At 39.2% G+C, this 18,461-nt stretch overlaps 3 protein-coding genes across 3 annotated transcripts; 2 read left to right on the plus strand and 1 right to left on the minus strand.

Moving 5' to 3' along the window:
* Positions 1-8,030: 8,030 nt before the first annotated feature.
* LOC116105800 lies at positions 8,031-9,023 on the minus strand. The gene is made up of 2 exons (XM_031392209.1): positions 8,279-9,023; positions 8,031-8,053 (listed from the first exon to the last, which is right to left on the minus strand). The coding sequence occupies exons 1-2, from the start codon at positions 9,021-9,023 to the stop codon at positions 8,031-8,033; spliced, it is 768 nt and encodes a 255-aa protein (XP_031248069.1).
* A 5,299-nt stretch (positions 9,024-14,322) lies between these two features.
* Positions 14,323-15,504, plus strand: LOC116105801 (rust resistance kinase Lr10-like; the record flags this gene model as incomplete). Its single annotated transcript, XM_031392210.1, has 1 exon — positions 14,323-15,504. A coding segment is annotated over one exon (1,182 nt), but the record flags the coding sequence as incomplete, so codon positions are not given.
* A 726-nt stretch (positions 15,505-16,230) lies between these two features.
* LOC116105802 (rust resistance kinase Lr10-like) lies at positions 16,231-18,253 on the plus strand. Its single transcript, XM_031392211.1, is given in 2 exon segments — positions 16,231-16,468; positions 17,145-18,253. Coding segments are annotated over 2 exon segments (1,347 nt in total).
* Positions 18,254-18,461: the final 208 nt, after the last annotated feature.

The raw sequence follows: 18,461 nt of genomic DNA on the forward strand, positions 1-18,461 counted from the left end.
TGACAGTGGTCCAGAATGACAACAACGAGTTGATTCCGACACGAACAGTCACGAGATGGAGAGTATGTATCGACTATCGCAAGCTGAATTTCGCATCTCGTAAGGACCATTTTCCATTGCCGTTCATCGATCAAATGTTGGAAAGGTTAGCGGGCCATGAGTTCTACTGTTTCCTAGATGGATATTCAGGCTACAACCAAATCGCCATAGTGCCAGAAGATCAAGAGAAGACGACTTTCACATGCCCATACGAAACATTCGCCTATCAAAGAATGCCTTTTGGCTTGTGCAACGCACCTACAACTTTTCAACATTGCATGATCTCAATTTTTTCCGATATGGTTGAGAAGTCCATTGAAGTTTTCATGGATGATTTCTCTGTTTTTGGAAATTCTTTTGATGATTGTTTAACTAACTTGTTTAATGTTTTGCAGAGATGTGTTGACTCTAACTTGGTGCTCAATTGGGAAAAATGCCATTTCATGGTACGAGATGGGATTGTGTTAGGTCATTGGATATCAACGAACGGCATTGAGGTGGATCGAGCAAAGATTGAAGTCATTGAGAAACCACCACCTCCAAATTCAGTGAAGGCTGTCAGAAGCTTCCTTGGGCATGTGGGCTTTTATAGGAGATTCTTACAGGATTTTTCTAAAATCTCTGAACCTCTTTGTGATTTATTAGCTAAGAATGTTCCTTTTAATTTCAGTCAAGAGTGTTTAGATGCATTTAAGTGTTTAAAAGAAAAATTAATTGCTGCTCCTATGATTGTTGCGCCCGATTGGCAACTACCTTTTGAACTCATGTGTGATGCGAGTGACTATGCTTTAGGGGCTGTTCTAGGACAGCGAAAAGGTAAGGTCTTGCATGTGATTTATTATGCCAGTAAAACTTTAACGGGACCACAGCTGAATTATGCTACTACTGGGAAAGAATTTTTAGCAGTAGTATTTCTATTGATAAGTTTCGTTCTTATTTGCTAGGTACCGAGGTCATCGTGTACACTGACCGTGCTGCATTGAAGTACCTCCTAGCAAAACGGGACTCTAAGCCAAGATTATTGCGATGGGTATTGCTCCTACAGGAATTCGACTTAGAGATCAAGGACAAGAAAGGAACGAAAAATCAAGTGGCTGACCATTTATCCCGATTGGAGTCCAATGAAGAAGTTCGAGAGGAAGAAAAGCCAATCAACGAATACTTCCTGGATGAGCAATTGTTTCCTATTCAAGAAGGACCATGGTTTGCGGACATTGCTAACTACTTGGCGTGAAAGGTTATGCCCCTTGGAATGAACTCCTAAAGATGAAAGAAATTTTTTGCAGATTTAAAGTACTACTTCTGGGAGGATCCATTTTTGTACAAGCATTGCACTGATCAGATGATAAGATGATGTGTGCCAGAGGAAGAGATGACGAATATACTTCGTCACTGTCACTCAATGGAAGTTGGTGGTCATTTTGGTTCGACAAAGACCGCCGCAAAAGTTCTTCAATCAGGATTTTTCTAGCATACTCTTTTTAAAGATGCTTTTCGTTTTGTGATGAGTTGTGATGAGTGTCAACGGGTTGGGAATATTTCTAGGAGAAATGCCATGCCTTTAAATAATATCCTAGAAGTAGAATTGTTTGATGTTTGGGGGATAGATTTTATGGGGCCTTTTCCTTCTTTGTTTTCTAACCATTTCATTTTGGTTGCTGTAGATTATGTGTCGAAGTGGGTGGAAGCTGCCGCGTTGCCAACAAACGATGCTCGTGTCATTATCAAGTTCGTAAAGAAGAATATTTTTTCAAGGTTTGGCATGCCAAGAGCCATTATCAGTGATGGTGGTTCTCACTTTTGCAATCGTCAATTCACAACATTATTAAGCAAGTATGGAGTTACACATCGAGTTGCAACCCCATATCACCCGCAAACCAATGGCCAAGTCGAAGTTTCAAATAGGGAGCTGAAACGAATCCTGGAGAAGAAGTGAACACCTCTCGAAAGGATTGGGCAACTAAGCTTGATGATGCACTATGGGCATATAGGACGGCATTCAAAACACCAATAGGAATGTCGCCTTACAGGATGGTTTACGGAAAAGCTTGTCACTTGCCAGTGGAGTTAGAGCACAGGTCGTATTGGGCAGTAAAGTTTCTGAATTTTGATCTACAAGCCGTTGGAGCAAAACGTTTACTGCAACTCAATGAGATGGAAGAGTTTTGCAATGATGCATACGAGAATGCCCGAATTTACAAGGAAAAGACTTAGTAGTGGCATGACAAACACATTGTGAACAAGGAATTCAAGGAGGGCGACAAAGTGTTGTTGTTCAACTCGAGACTGCGACTTTTTCCAAGAAAATTGCGCTCAAGATGGTCTGGCCTGTTCATCATTCATCGCTTGTTTCCGCATAGGGCGATAGAGTTTCACCACCCGACGAAGAGAACATTCAAAGTCAACAGGCAAAGATTGAAACCTTATATTGAGAATAGGAATGCTGACGAGAGGGTTTCAATTCTTCTTCAGAATCCTAATTGACGACGGAAAAGGAGTCGAGCTTAAGACTTTAAACAAGAGCTTAAGACTTTAAACAAGCACTTTTTGGGAGGCAACCCAATTTTTCGATTCTGTTTGGTTTATTTTTGTTTTTATTCTCCTTTTTATGAGTAATAATGTTTTTGTTTGGTATATTTTCTTTTCTTTGGTTTTGTGTGTTATATTTTTGCATTATCATTCGTTTATTGATTCAGATGTATTGATTTTTGTTTTTAGGAAATGAAAGAAAAACAAATGCATGGAAAAGTAACCTCTTCAGCATAACGCTCGCCGCGGCAGTGAAATTAATTGCTGCAGCAAGCGTTCAGTATCTGCACGCACAAGAGCCATGTGTGATTAATCATGCTCGCCGCAGCAACGCACTTTATCACCGCAGCGAGCATGAATCCAGAGCAAAACAATGACAAAAATCACGATCGCCGCGGCGATGAAGACTATCACCGCAGTGATCGAACCAGGCCACGCAAATTTGCGTTTAAGTAAGCTTGTTCTTATTTTCTTTAAAGCAGTTTGCATTGCACACCATACTCTTCCATAGCTGTTCTTCACCAACTTTTCTTCACTCCCACACAATTCAATCAAACCAATTATATTTGTACTCATTGCTCACTAACGCATTCCTCCTTCCATCCCATTTCGCAAATTAAGGAAGCAAGAGGAGAATTTGCAAAAAATCAAGGTTAGGGTTTCGAAAAGCAAATTGGGGGTTTTCGAAAACTCATCTATTCCAGCTCAATTCAAGGCATATTTAGACAGTACAAGGTTCAAGTAAGTGTTTCTCCCCCATTCTGCATTATGATTTGGAAAGGTGGAATCCATTGATTTGTTGTTTGTGGGAGTGTGGGTTGATTTGTATTGATTGTTGAAAAATTGGGGGAGATTAAGGTGAATTTTGTGAGAATGTTGAAGTTGTTTTTGTGATTGCTACTTGATTGAAGAAGGGCAGTGTCGTTTGTGGGAGTCTGGGTTGATTTGTGTTGATTGTTGAAAATTGGGAGAGATTATTTTGATTGAATCTGTGCGTAGTGTTGCTTGATTGACGAAGGGCAGTTGTTGTTTGTGGGAGTGTGCTGATTTTTCGTTGAGGATTGAGTGTAGTTTCACTGAGTGTTTGGATTGAGTTCGAAATAGTGATAATGGCACCCAAAAGAAAGCCCGGAAGTGATAGGAGAGAAAAAGGAAAAAGGCAAGCCTCCAGTGATACCAGGTTTGTTAGCCAAGCTGCTCAGGAAAGGTATGAAAATTTTGCAAAGCAACCGGGGCGATTTATTGAAGAACGAGGGTTGATGTTTACAGAAGCTTTTGAGGGAATAACTGATGTGATTCAAGCTCTGGGTTGGGAGAAATTTTGCAAAGAGCCCCCGGCGCCTGCTGTTGCCTCTGTGGTAAAGGAGTTCTATGCCAACGCTCCTGATAGCGTTGACGGGAGGACAATGGTAAGAGGTAAAGAGATCGTGTTTAATGCAGCTGCAATTAATGAATTTTATGGGCTGCCACAAGTTGAGTTCGATGACGATGCCTATGCCGCATTCAAGCAACAAGTGGATTTTGACGCAGTAATAAATTCTTTAACAGAAGGGAGAGCTACATGGTTTATTGTGGCTGGGGAACACATCCATTTTGAAAGTAAGTTCTTGGACTCAATTTCGCGCATGTGGTTATATTTTGTATACTCTCGATTGATGCCCTCCAAGCACATGAGTACTGTTAGTAAAGCTAGGGCGATCTTAATGTATGCTATCCGCCAGAAGATGAGGATGAATGTGGGTGAAATTATCTTTCAAGAGATTACCCATTCGGCAAAGCGTACCAAGATGGGATTTTATTTTCCTCACCTGATTATTGCATTATGTACGCAAGCGGAAGTGTCATTGAATGCTGAAGAAGTTTTTGTTCCGTAAGGAGTGTGTCTTACCGGGCAATTTATGCAAAATTTAACCAGTGGGGGCAGAGTAGACGTACCCAAGACCAAAGCATCTTCATCGTCGAAGCTTTCCCAAAAAGATCAATTGTTGAAGCTGAATGGAGACATCGAAAAGTTGAAACAGCAACAGAATCATCAAGAGGCCTGGATGACATGGATGAGTGGGCAAATGAGGGTGCAACATGAGATGCAAAGATTGCAACTTGCTCATGCTGGGATAGTGGCACCGGGGTGTGAATGGACTGATTTTGTGTACTTGGCGGATGAGGAGCATGGTGATGCTCCTGATGAGGATTCTGAGGAGAGCATGGAGGAGTAGATTTTAGTTAATGTTGTCAATGCAGTTTGTTTTGGTCGCTTTTATTTTTTTGTTTGATGTACTTTTATTTTGTCTACTGTGTGTTCTTTGAGTCTTTGTGAACTGTTAGTCTATTTTGCTTTATTGTTTTGTTTTTCTTTGTTCATGCTCTTTTTATCCACTCTTGTATTCTGCATAACTATGATGGCCGACACAGTCTGTTTAGTGGTTTTTCTGTTTTGATAGAACGACTGGTGTATACGATTGGACGGCTTTATTTTGTTGACGAATGTGGTAACGTTGTCTTTCTTTTACTATTACGCTTAACATTGGGGACAATGTTGATTTTATTGGTTGGGGGTAGAAATTTAAGAAACTTAAATTGAGCAGAATTTGTTTTTGTATGGATTTAGAGAGCATTTATATTTATTCTTTCATTTTAGGTTGTGAGTTTTATTTTTGTCTCTTGGATGAAGTCATATGTCTATGATAGGAATGTGATTGCAATAACATAGAACTAATGGAGGACATTAATTTTTACCTTTGCTTACACATGTGTGTGAATATTAATGATATGAAGTTGAGACCCTAGTGAACTATGGATTGAAAGTGGTTCAGTCACCTACTTATAGACGTGTTATGTATGAAGTTTCCATGAACTTTATTGTGATTTCAACAAACTCTAGAACTCATTTGATAATCACTCAAGGCGAAATCCTAGAATTCACATCACTTAGGAAATGACTTAGGCTGTTTTTGGACCGATTGAGCCTTTCAAGCCAACCCTTGTTTTTGTCATCGCTAGTTAGCCCTTTGAGCCTTTTTTAACACAATTTAGCCTTGTTTTTCGTTCTTTGAACTTAATGTTTACCCTATCCTGATTTTGAGCCTAAAACACAATCCTATCCATTTTATCATTAAGAGACTTTATTGTTCTTCAAGCTTATTACGAGAGTTGGTAAGAAAGTGTGGTTGTCACAACCCACGTGTGCGAAGAAATTGGTTGGGGGTTTTGGAGTGTTTGTAAAATCAGTGGGTGTGTGCATGTGTGCATGTTTCAGCCTTCTTATTTTTATTATGTTGAAAAAAAAAAAAAAAAAAACATTTTGCCTAGTTTAAGGGTATTTCGGTTGGAAACCAAAACTCGCCTTAAAAACTGCCTAGCAGTACTTGGCGACCTCTGGTATAACAACGCCATGTACACCTTAGACGCATCTCCCCCGCCCCAATTATGGTATCAAAAATAAGAAAGATACAAGTTTGAGGGTTGTAAATTAGTGGACATATTGGTTGGTGGTTGAGAAGAAGTGGAGTTCGATTTGATTTTAGAGTTTGCATGAGGAAAACCAAGTTCTCTTACTTTGTTATTCCTATCATTTTCTTGGAACCCATACCCTGGCCTAAAGTTATAACCTTTACAAAGACCTATTGATCCAAGGTAATGTGAAATTCTACATTAGCGGAGAGTGATGTGAAAAGTGAGCCTATGGAGTTTGATTCCATGATTCACATATAAGTCATAACCCGAATACTGAGATCAAAATTTTGTTCATGAATGTTGTGCATAACACCATCCGAGTTTGTAGACTAATGGTTTGTGGTTGTATGGATGTTCTAGGGTCGATAACGAAAATGAAATTGATGTTTGCATTGTCTGTGAGTTTTAGGTGATTTTTAATTAATCTATTTATTTTGTGTATATGCAATTTTTGAGATATCTTTATGGATTGATCCAAGACTTTTTGGTTAGTGTGTTCTTTTTATGTTTATGTTTTTTGTTACTTTTGGAGTTTAGGATAAGTTTAGTGTGGATGTTTGTGGGTATCATCGCTGGAAACCCTCACGAGACTACAACTCGTCCAACTAGGGCCATTTAGGGGTTTAAAGGTTTATTGCATATGCTAAATGCAATCGTGTCAATCTACGAAAGTGATTTAGGATAGTTTAGATTTAGGTTTTTAATTAGTTGTTTTCTTGTCAAGCTTAGAGACTTATTTTATCGCTTATTTTGCTAGGGACTAGCAAAAAGTTGGTTGAGGGTTGTGATAAGAGCTTGAATGTTTATATTTTGTTAGTGATTTAATTGGCTTATTTATGGAAAATTGTGTTTAAAGTGTGGAATTTGGATTATTTCTTTCATAAATACCATTCATGGGATCGCGGGTGCATGTTGAGTGTTTTCAGGCTCAAACAGGTTGTTGAAGGGAAAAGAATGATGTCGATAGGATTCACGACGCGTAGGAACAAATGGCACAAGAATCAGGGTCAAAATGAGGGAGTTGTGGCACGTCGAAGATGTTACTGAAAATCTGGAAATTCTTCATCATGAGTATCCCTCGATGTTTCTATCATAACTTGAGCTGTAGAAGTCAGAATTTGATGATTCTAGTGGCGTTGGAAAGCTTATTCAGAGAGCTACAATGTTTGTGTTGATGACTTCATATAATTCTGAATATTACAGATACTTTGGACAGAAAGAACGATCATCGCGGTGACCATTCTTACCGCCGCAGCAATGGGTCACGGGTTTGTGTTAAGTCATTACCCTAATCCGAATCTGAATGGGCTAAGTTTTCTAATCTTTTTCCTAAGCAAGTCCAAGAACCCCAAAGATATAAAAGAGAGTTTTTAAGAAATTAAGGTGACTTTTTGGAGAAAAAGGAGAGGACGGCTACCAAATTGGAGATCAGGATCCTGAAAGCTTTCGTTCACCGATTAGAGAAGTTTTTATCTTTTTCTTGAACTGATGTCATTGAAGAGAATGATGGATTTTGTTATTTTCATGATGAACTAATTCTCTTTTCTAGGGCTACAGATGTAGCCCAATTTATGAATATGTGTTGACTTGGATTGTTGTTAATTCTTATTGAGCTGTTAATTCTAAGTTTTATTATTGTGCATAATGCTTTCAATTCTCAAGGGCCAAGAGTTGAATGATATCAGGGGTCAGGTTGAAATCGAGAGATGAGACCTGATTTGTCTTAGGTAATAAAACCATAGATTGAGCGAACGCTAGAGATAGGTTACCGCGATCTGTGAGGCTCCGGTAAATTCCATAGAGCTTAATGATCTCTTAGCTCCTAAATCCAACTTAGAGATATCTTGGGTTGTTGCTTAAGGGTTAATTTGCTAATTGCTCGAGAGAGAGTTAGTGGAATCATAGGGGATTTGGCTTTTAGAATACGCTTGATTAGGTTAACAACATATGTCAATGCATAGGATTAAATTGGTGCGAAATCTATGCCCTAGGTTTAGTCATATTGATCTTTACATCAAAGCGTTTACAAATTCTGCATTTATTTAGTTTTTAGTTTGTTACTTTATCATTAAAGCTTTTCTTAAAATTCTGTTTTATCAAATAGCAATAGAATATACTAGTTTGGTACTTGGTAGGTAGTTCCCTTGGGATTCGACACTCGTTTACTCGAGCTTTATTACTTGCACGATTTCGTACACTTGCGAATAGCCTGTCATAAAATAGCTCAAGTCTAGTGTCATATGATGTGTGCACCCACTGTCAATTAGCCATGTATCATCACAGGTTTGGACCAGATTTGATGAGGCCACAAACAGCTGTTCTGTCTCCTGCACTGGCTGTTGTTCATCAACTATTTGAGATTGCTGTTGGGACTGCTCTCCCTTGTTTTTGCACACTCTTTCAACATGGCCAAACTGCTTGCAGGCCCTACACTTTATACCTGGTCTGAACCAGCATTTGTACTCTGCATGTCCCTTTCTTTTGCAATGAGAATAGGCCGGAAAACTCTTCATCCCACCTGTTTTGTTCCACTGGTTATTAGCCCTTTCTTTTCCTCTTTTTTCTCCAACAAACTTCCTGCAGTTCCCTTGTCCATTCTTACCTTTATAGGTTGCTAACATTGCCCCTTCATTTGCATCCTCAAGCCTTAGGAGCCTTCTTTGCTCTTGCGCCTGCAGAGCATGGACTAGCTCAATCAATGTGATCTGAGTCAGGTCCTTTGAGTCCTCCAAGGATGAGATCTTGGCTTCAAACCTTTCCGGCAAGCTTACCACTACCTTCTCCACTATTCTGCTGTCCAACATTTCCACCCTAAGTAATCTGATCTTGTTGACAATGTTCATCAACCTATCAACATATTCTTTTACTTTCTCAGCCTCTTGCATCCTTAAGGTTTTGAACTCCCTTCTCAAATTCAAAACCTGCATATTTCTTGTAGTATCACTTCCAATGAACTCTTCCCTCAACTTGTCCCATGATTCCTTGGCTGTTTCGCATGCCATAATCCTTGCGAAAACAAGGTCTGTGACAGTTGAGTGGATATGAGATCCTCTTCATGCATTCTAATTTGGTTGAGAGTGGGATTTGGTCCCAGCTGAAGGGGTTGTCTCTCTTCCTCTACATACTGCCAGAGTCCTTGGCCCTTCAAGTAAGCCTTCATTTTGACTGACCAAATATGGTAGTGTTCACCATTGAACACAGGAGGTAGAAAGGAAGCTGTTGGAGTAGTCATTTGTTCAAGAGAAACCAGGTCTGATGCAATGCAGTTTCCCGGAGAGCTGGATGAGTTGTCTTGGAGAAGAAATGTTCAGTTTTTGGTTGGGATCAACGAAGCTCTGATACCATGTTGTTGTTTTGGACTGGAGTTTAGCTAAGAAAAGAAAAATTACTCAACTGAATGAAGAAGGATGATTATCTGCATTACCAAAATATGTTTCTATTACAGCAAAGTTTTACACTGACTTGCACCTACTTTGCAGACATATAATAATTTAAATTAATCTAAAGCCACAAACTTATATCAACTAACAACTACTGCATCAGAACATCCCTTACAATCTGGAATGTATATCACACTTTTACAAAATGAGCTAAAACTACAACATATCAAATAAACCCCTGGCAGACTTTAGTTCAGATTTTGCCACCATCATACATACAAAAACTTTAACTAAACTGCTGCATTTCCAGCCATGCATCAACGTTCAACGGTTACAAAATAAGCAGAACTTTGCAACATATCCAATGGACCCCCAATAGATTGCCTTTTAGTTTTGCCACCAACACATATTCAAAAACATTAACTAAACTATTGCATTTCCAGCCAAGTGTCAATGTTCAACACTCCTCCTTGATGGTTGGCTAGAAACACCAAGTCTGAATCTGAATTCTTCAAACTTGGCTTTGGAGACAGCTTTGGTCATGATGTCAGCCACTTGTGATTCACTCCTACAATGCGCCAGTTTCACTTCACCATTTTGCTCAACCTCTCTCACTGCATCGAACTTTATTTTTATGTGCTTTTTACGTTCATGTTGCACAGGATTCTTAGCCATAGCTATTGTGAATTGATTGTCACACATGATGGCAGTAGCTTTGTTCTGTTTCAGCTTCAAATCATCAAGGAATTTTCTCAACCAAATGGCTTGATTCACAGCTGAAGCAAATATATACTCTGCTTCAGCTGTGGATTGAGCCACAGTTTCCTGCTTCCTAGAAAGCCAGCAGATATCACCATGATTCAGGAAAAATGCAAATCCTGAAGTGCTCCTCATATCATCTGTCGAACCAGCCTAATCGCTGTCCGAATAACCAACTAAATTGAAGTCTTCTGATCTCTTGAACCACACGCCATAGTCGGTGCTTCCTTTTACATACCTCAGCACCTTTTTTGCTGTCTTGAAGTGTGTTTCAGTTGGTTCACTCATGAACCTGGATAGCAAACTGGTTGCATACATCAAATCTGGTCTAGTTGCTATCAAATATAGCAATCCTTCATCAACCTTCTCACCATCCTCATCCTTTGACAGCTTCAAGTTTGGAACCAAAGGCAAATTCATTGGTTTACAGTTTTCCATGCAGAATTTTTTTAAAACTTCAGTTGCATACCTTTTTTGGTTTACAAAAATCCCATCCACATGTTGATCAATCTCCATTCCAAGAAAGTAAGACAGTCCACCCAAGTCAGTCATTTCAAACGCACTTTGCATGGATTTCTTGAATCCATCCACTTGAGTTTGATTGCTTCCAATAACTAGAAGATCATCCACATACAGAGAAATAATCATCAAGTCATCTTCAGCTTCTCCAATGTAAAGAGTGTATTCGTTTGGACTCCTAACAAAGTCCAAGTTCAGCAGGTGGTCATTAATCCTGCTATACCAGGCCCTTGGTGCCTGTTTTAGGCCATACAAGGCCTTCTTCAGCGAATAAACCTTTCCCTCTTCTCTTTGGATCACATACCCTTCAGGTTGTTCAATGTATATTTCTTCATTTAACCAGCCATTCAAGAAGGCAGGTTTTACATCCATTTGGTACACTTTCCAGGAGAATTGAGCAGCCACTACAAGTAGTAACCTGATGGTGTCATGCCAGGCAACAGGAGCAAAATTTTCCAGGAAATCCACTCCAAACTGCTGAGCAAATCCCTTGACTACAAGCCTGGCCTTATGCCTCATAATTGACCCATCCAAATTCAGTTTTTTTTCTGAAAATCCATTTCACCTTAATGACTTTCTTGATTTCTGGTCTATCCACTAGCTTCCAGGTTTGGTTTTTCTCAATCATGGCAAGCTCTTCCTTTATGGCACTCCTCCAGGATTCTGATTGTGCAGCCTCTAAATAACTTGTAGGTTCTATTTGAGCTAAGTTGTACCTGTCATACACATTAGCTAGTGTCTGGTTCCCTGACAGCCACTTCTTCTTCTTATTCCTCTCCCGAATCTTCTTCAATTTGATTAGTTTGTACCTCATTCAGTTGGGGTTAAGTATTTACATCAGCTCTGCCTTTTTCCCAGTTCCAAACTCCTTTCTCATCAACCTTAACATCCCTAGACACCACCACTTCCCTTGAGTCAGGAATATAAATCCTATAGGCTTTGGATTCGCTGCTGTAGCCAATAAATATTCCAGTCACAGCCTTATCCTCCAGCTTAGTCCTCTTGCTTCCAAAAATCTTCAGTTCATCTACTGTTGGTCTGACTCCAGTCCAAGCTTCAAAATGGGTTTGATTTTTCAAGGCTTTGGTGGGAATTCTGTTGAGCAGGTAGACACTTGTGTTTGCTGCTTCTGCCCAAAATGTTTTGGGAAGATGTTTCTCAGCCATTAAGCACTTTGCCATTTCCATGACTATCCTGTTTCTCCTCTCACAAACTCCATTCTATTATGGAGTGTATGGGCTGCTGAATTCATGCCTTATTCCAGCTTCTGTGCAGATTTTTTCAAACTCTTGAGAAGTGTATTCAGTGCCATTATCACTTCTCAAGGTTTTGATGGATTTTTCTGTCAAGTTTTCTACTCCTAGTTTGAATTTTCTAAATATTCCAGCCACCTCATTTTTCTGCCTTAGGAAGTAAATCCATCCCATCCTAGGCCAATCATCTATGAACAATACAAAGTACCTGCTCCCATTGAGTGATAAGGTTTGCATGGGGCCATATACATCCGAGTGAACAAGCTGGAGTTCTTCAGAGGCTCTCCAAGCTTGATTCACTGGAAAGGGTTTCCTACTCATCTTACCTAACTGACACACTTTGCATACACTACTCGGTTGCTCAACAATAGGCAGATTTTGAACTAGATTTTTAGATTGCATTTCACTCAAATTTCTATAGTGTACATGGCCTAATCTCTTGTGCCACATTTCAGTTTCATCCTCTCTAGTATTACAAGCTTTGTGTGGTGTGACTCTCCACATAATTGGAAAGCTTTTCCCTATCATTTTCACCCTCATAATCTCATTTCCTTCACTGTCTTGAATAATGTAGGATTGTTTTTGAAAATGCAATGCATAATTAATCCTTTTCTAACATTTGTCCCACACTCAAAAGGCTTTGACTTATGTTAGGTGCATAAAGTACATTTGAGATTAGTTTTGTACCTCTTTGAGTTTGAATTGCAACATCTCCCTTGCCTCTTGCTTCCACACAATCTCCATTCTCAACTTTGATCTTTGACCGATGAGAGTGATCTTATTTACAAAGCGGCTCAAATCTGGTGTCATATGACGTGTGCACCCATTGTTAATCAGCCATGTATCATCACAAGTTTGGACCAGATTTGATAAGGCCATAAACGGCTGTTCTGTCTCCTGCGCTGGCTGTTGTTCATCAGCTGTTGAGCTTGCTGTTGGGACTGCTCTCCCTTGTTTTTGCACACTCTTTCAACATGGCCAAACTGTTTGTAGGCCCTACACTGTATACCAGGTTTGAACCAGCATTTGTGCTCTGCATGTCCCTTCCTTTTGCAACGAGAACAGGCTAGAAAACTCTTCATCCCACTAGTTTTGCGCCACTAGTTATTAGCCCTTTCTTTTCCTCTCTTTTCTCCAGTAAACTTCCTGTAATTCCCTTGTACTGTTTGCCCTTATAGGTTGCCAGCATTGCCCCTTCATTTGCATCCTATAGCCTTAGGAGCTTTCTTTGCTCTTGCGCCTATAGAGCATGGACCAGCTTAGTCAATGTGATCTGAGTCAGGTCCTTTGAGTCCCCCAAGGATGAAATCTTGGCTTCAAACCTTTCTGGCAAGCTTACCACTACCTTCTCCACTATTCTGCTGTCCAACATTTCCACCCCAAGTAATCTGATCTTGTTGACAATGTTCATTAACCTATCAACATATTCTTTTACCTTCTCCACCTCTTGCATCCTTAAGGTTTCGAACTCCCTTCTCAAATTCAAAACCTGCATATTTCTTGCAGTGTCACTTCCCAAGAACTCTTCCCTCAACTTGTCCCATGATTCCTTGGCTGTTTAACATGCCATAATCCTTGTGAAAACAAGGTCTGTGACAGCTGAGTGGATGTGGGACAAGGCTCTTGGAGCCTTTGATGCTTCCTCTTCATGCATTCGAATTTGGTTGAGAGTGGGATTTGGTCCCAGCTGAGGGGGTTTTCTCTCTTCCTCTACATACTGCTAGAGTCCTTGGCCCCTCAGGTAAGCTTTCATTTTAACGGACCATATATGATAGTGTTCACCGTTGAACACAGGAGGTAGAAGGGAAGCTGTTGGAGTGGTCATTTGTTCAAAAGAAAACAGGTCTGATGCAAGGCAGTTTCCCGGAAAGCTGGATGAGTTGTTTGGAGAATAAATGTTTAGATTTTTTTTTTTGGTTTGAATCAATGAAGCTCTAATACCATGTTATTGTTTTGCACCAGAGATAACAAAGAAAAGAAAGAGAGCTTGATCGGTGGCAAAGAAAAGTTTTTCTTGCTGTTTTGTTATATACAAAATGAGTTTACACTTCAACTAATAAAGCTGACGTTACACTGTTACACCAAACATGCAGACTTATAATAACCTGATTTAATCTAAAGTTACTGACTTAATACCAACTAAACAACAACTATGCAGCACATCCCTTATAATCTGGGAGTACATATCAAGCATTACAAAATAAGCAGAACTTTGTAGCACATCAAATGGACCCCTGGCAGATTGCCTTTCAATTTTGCCGCCAACACACATTCAAAAACATTAACTAAACTGTTGCATTTCCAGCCAAGTGTCAATGTTCAACAGCTTCTGCTCGGTATAATTCCTAGGCTGTAATCAATTCCTGTTTGTATTGCACTGACTATGATTAAATGCCTCAGTTAACTCTCTTTACTTTGCTGTTGGGTTTTCAGTGGTGGTTCCAGTGGTTCTTATTTGTAGATTTATTGTTGCTCAAATAGTTTTAGTTGTGTACCTCATCTTCAAATATAGAACAAGAAGGAAGAAGGTTGATACTGTTGAGAAATTTCTGCACAATCAGCAATCCTGGAGGCCAAAAAGGTACACTTACCCAGAGCTCATGGCCGTGACAAACAATTTTAAAGAAAAACTAGGCCAAGGTGGCTTTGGATCAATTTACAAAGGAATACTTCATAGTGGTTCTTTAATTGCCGTTAAAGTTCTAGAAAATTCCAAGTTTAGTACAGAAGAATTCATCAATGAAGTCTCTACAATTGGTAGAATTCACCATATCAATGTGGTACATTTAGTTGGATTCTGTTCAGAAGGATCTAAACATGCTCTTGTGTACGAGTATATGCCAAATGGATCTCTTGATAAACATATATTTTCCAAGGCAGGCAGATCTCTATCATTTAGTTGGGACAAACTATATGAAATTGCTCTTGCAACTGCTCGTGGGATTGAGTATCTGCATAAGGGACATGATGTGTGCATTCTTCATTTTGACATTAAGCCACACAACATCTTGCTGGACCAAAATTTCATCCCAAAAGTCTCTGATTTTGGACTTGCAAAATTTTATCCAAAGGAAAATGATTTTGTGACTGTTAGTGCTACAAGAGGAACAATAGGATACATAGCTCCTGAATTGATTTCAAGGAATTTTGGAACAGTTTCTAGCAAGTCAGATGTTTATAGCTTTGGAATGCTACTGTTGGAAATGGTTGGAGGTAGAAGAAATTCTGATATGAAGGCAGCTGGCTCAGGCAAAGCATACTTCCCCTCATGGGTATATGACCAAATAGATACTGGAGGAGATTTAGAGCTCCAAGAGCATGAAGTCGTGATTGCAAAAAAACTTTGTCTGATTGGTTTATGGTGCATACAAGTGAAGCCTTCAGATCGTCCCTCAATTACAAAAGTTATTGAAATGTTAGAAGGGAGCATTGACAACTTGCAATTGCCTGCTAAGCCTCTCTTTTCTTCTTCAGAGGATGTCTCTATAAGAATGATTCAATCAGACTATTCAACCGGGTGGCTATTATCTAAATCAATGGAAGAGTATTCATACAACAGTACTGATTCATAATAAGTTTCTTTTTGCCAAATGTAATCGTATAGAAGTGAATATATATTCAACGATACTCAATAATTGTAATTATGTGAAAAGCAATTGCTTATGAGCTTTGAAATGATCAAAATGTTTTTGTTGACTATCCATAGTCTTTGATAACAAATACTGTATTCTAACATGATCCATTATTGTCCTCATCGCTGTCACTGAGGTTAGAGCTTACCTCATTGCGGGCAATGAGAGGTGAGACCTAATTATAACAGAAATGGTGGGCATAAGAAAAAGGAGGAAGACGAGGTGAGATCTAATACTTTTTATTATAAAAATATGGAAATATAAATAATAGAAGCTACCAATAATAGAAGCTAAGGTCAACTTTGGCTTCCCGGACCCCGCACCAGCTGGTGGTCTTTGCCATTCCAAATGAGACTGCTACTATCTTGTAGCTGGGGGTCTAAACCATATTTTTAAAATGGCGTTTGTCACAAAACTCAAAGGAGACTTCTTTTATTTAACCCTTTTTATTAAACCAAGACAGGCCAGCCAAGCACACTACTTATTCTGTTTCCCTTCATGTCTCTTGTGCCGTTTATTATCTTCTTCCTTCTCTTGCCTTACTCAATAGCCCAAAACACTTCAGTTGTAAGCAGTGATGAAAATATATATGAATTCTGTCAGCCAACAAATTGCAGCGAAAACGGGCCACAAATCAGATTTCCCTTTTGGCTCAAAACTCAACCAATGTCTTGCGGCCTTGAAGGGTTTGAAGTGTCATGCTCAAGTAACAAGACAATGTTGCATCTTCCTTTTTACAGCGGTTACTATGTGGAAGACATTTCTTATCTGGACAGAAGTATAACCATTACGGATATGAATGACACCACATGCCGAATACAGAGTCTTCTCTCTCTTGACCTCACAGACTCCAAATTCTCCCTCCTTTATAGTTACTACAATCAGATGTACGCTTTGTGGAATTGTTCTCCCTCACAGACAATGTTTATGGCATGACATATGACCGGTCAGTCGACTCGAGGCCCCCAGTTTGCAGTTTGTATAAAACTGTTAACATTTCATTTGAGTTTTGGTATCAAAATAATCAAACTAAAAAGATAGTTATAGAATGGGAAGCTCTTGATGGATGCTACGACTGCGAAAAATCAGGGAACTATTGTGGCTTCAACACTATAAGCAATTCAACGATCTGTGTCATAAACCAACGTAAGTCACCATTTAGCTTTCTGAAAGTAAAGTGAAATTACTTAATTCTTTCCAAATTTATACATGATATGATATTTTCGTTTAGTAATATGTCTCTCTGCTTTTGATTATTTGCAGTATGTTTTCCGGCACTCTTGATTGTATTTGTAGGTAGCTTACTAATAAGTTTTAAAGTCTTTTCTGTAGCTGATTAATCAGGATAAATATTTGTTGTTAGTAAAGAGAATTCCGGGGCTCTTGATTGTACATTAGACTCCCGAAGAAATTTATGAGAAAATTCTCTTTTCTATTCATCTTCTAGCTGTACATTAAGGATGTGAATCCTGCTTGCTTCAAGCCCCCTCCATATTTTCCATATTTTGGTTTGAAATTTGGGATGTATCTAATTGATCTTATTGCTCAACCAAGTTAAGAATTTTTCTTTGGTCATGCAGATTATCATGGTCATGGTCGTCTAGTTAAAATTGCAGTGTCTACAGCCACAAGTGTTGGAGGCATTGTCTTCTTTGCGTTGGTAATACTTCTTATTTACAGATCCAGGAGATCTGAAAAGGAAAAAGAAACTCAACTGAAAATAGAGAAGTTCCTCGAAGACTATAAGACCCTCACCCTGACCAGATATACTTACAGTGACCTAAAGAAAATAACAGGAAAATTTAAGCACAGGCTAGGCCAAGGAGGTTATGGAAGTGTCTTCAAAGGAGAACTCGCCAATGGAATTCCAGTTGCTGTTAAGATGTTGGAACATTCAACAGTAAATGAAGAATTTATCAATGAAGTTGCTACTATAGGTAGGATTCACCATTTTAACACTGTTCGTCTTTTGGGATTTTATTTAGAAGGGGTTCGGCGTGCTCTTATTTACGAGTTCATGCCTAATGGATCACTTGAGAAGTTCATATTCTCAAGTATAAACAATTCAAGTCAATGTCAATTGAGTTGGGAAAAGTTGCGAGAGATTGCAATTGGTGTTGCTTGGGGAGTAGAGTACTTGCACCAAGGATGCAACCAAAGGATCCTTCACTTCGACATCAAGCCTCACAAGATATTACTTGACCATAATTTTCAGGCAAAGATTTCAGATTTTGGGCTGGCCAAACTATGCTCAAAGGAACAAAGTGTAGTATCAATGACAGCTACTCGAGGAACTGCTGGTTATATTGCCCCAGAGCTCTTCTCTAGGAACTTTTGAGAGGTTTCTTATAAGTCTGATGTTTTTAGCTACAGAATGGTGTTATTAGAGATGGTTGGATGCCGAAAGAATATTGATCATTCTATTGAAAATCAAAGCCAAATTTACTTCCCTGAGTGGATATATAATAAAATGAGCCAAGGAAACGAGGTTGCTTTAGAAATTGAGGTAGATGGAGATGAGAAAATTGCCAAGCAGCTTGCAATTGTGGGACTCTGGTGCATCCAGTGGAACCCGGCGGAGAGGCCTTCCATGTCAATGGTATTACAAATGCTAGAAGGTGACTTCAAGAGCTTGGAGATTCCTCCAAAGCCCTTCGTTTCTTCAGATGAGGAAATGGATGGAAATTGATCTTGTATAATGACATAAAATTTGTAATGTTTAATTAACTTGTTTCAAATACTTCCCCAGCATAAATAAATTCATTCTCCTTATAACACTGCTAAAACTTCTACTCTTTAGAAAGCAAATGTGGGACTCTGTTGCCAAGGGGACATTCTTTCTTTCAGAAATTAAGGTAGATGGATATGAGGAAATTAAATTTTTAATCAAGTTTTCT

Source organism: Pistacia vera, unplaced genomic scaffold (assembly GCF_008641045.1).
Source record: "Pistacia vera cultivar Batoury unplaced genomic scaffold, PisVer_v2 Contig505, whole genome shotgun sequence".
NCBI classification, from domain to species: domain Eukaryota; kingdom Viridiplantae; phylum Streptophyta; class Magnoliopsida; order Sapindales; family Anacardiaceae; genus Pistacia; species Pistacia vera.

Excerpts from the sequence above, each read along its gene's own strand:
- LOC116105800 (XM_031392209.1), bottom strand. The coding sequence starts at position 9,023 with ATGGCATGCGAAACAGCCAAGGAATCATGGGACAAGTTGAGGGAAGAG. Across the intron at positions 8,054-8,278 it reads TGATACATGGCTAATTGACA|AATTTGTAAACGCTTTGATG; the intron begins GTGGGTGCACAC and ends AAATAAATGCAG.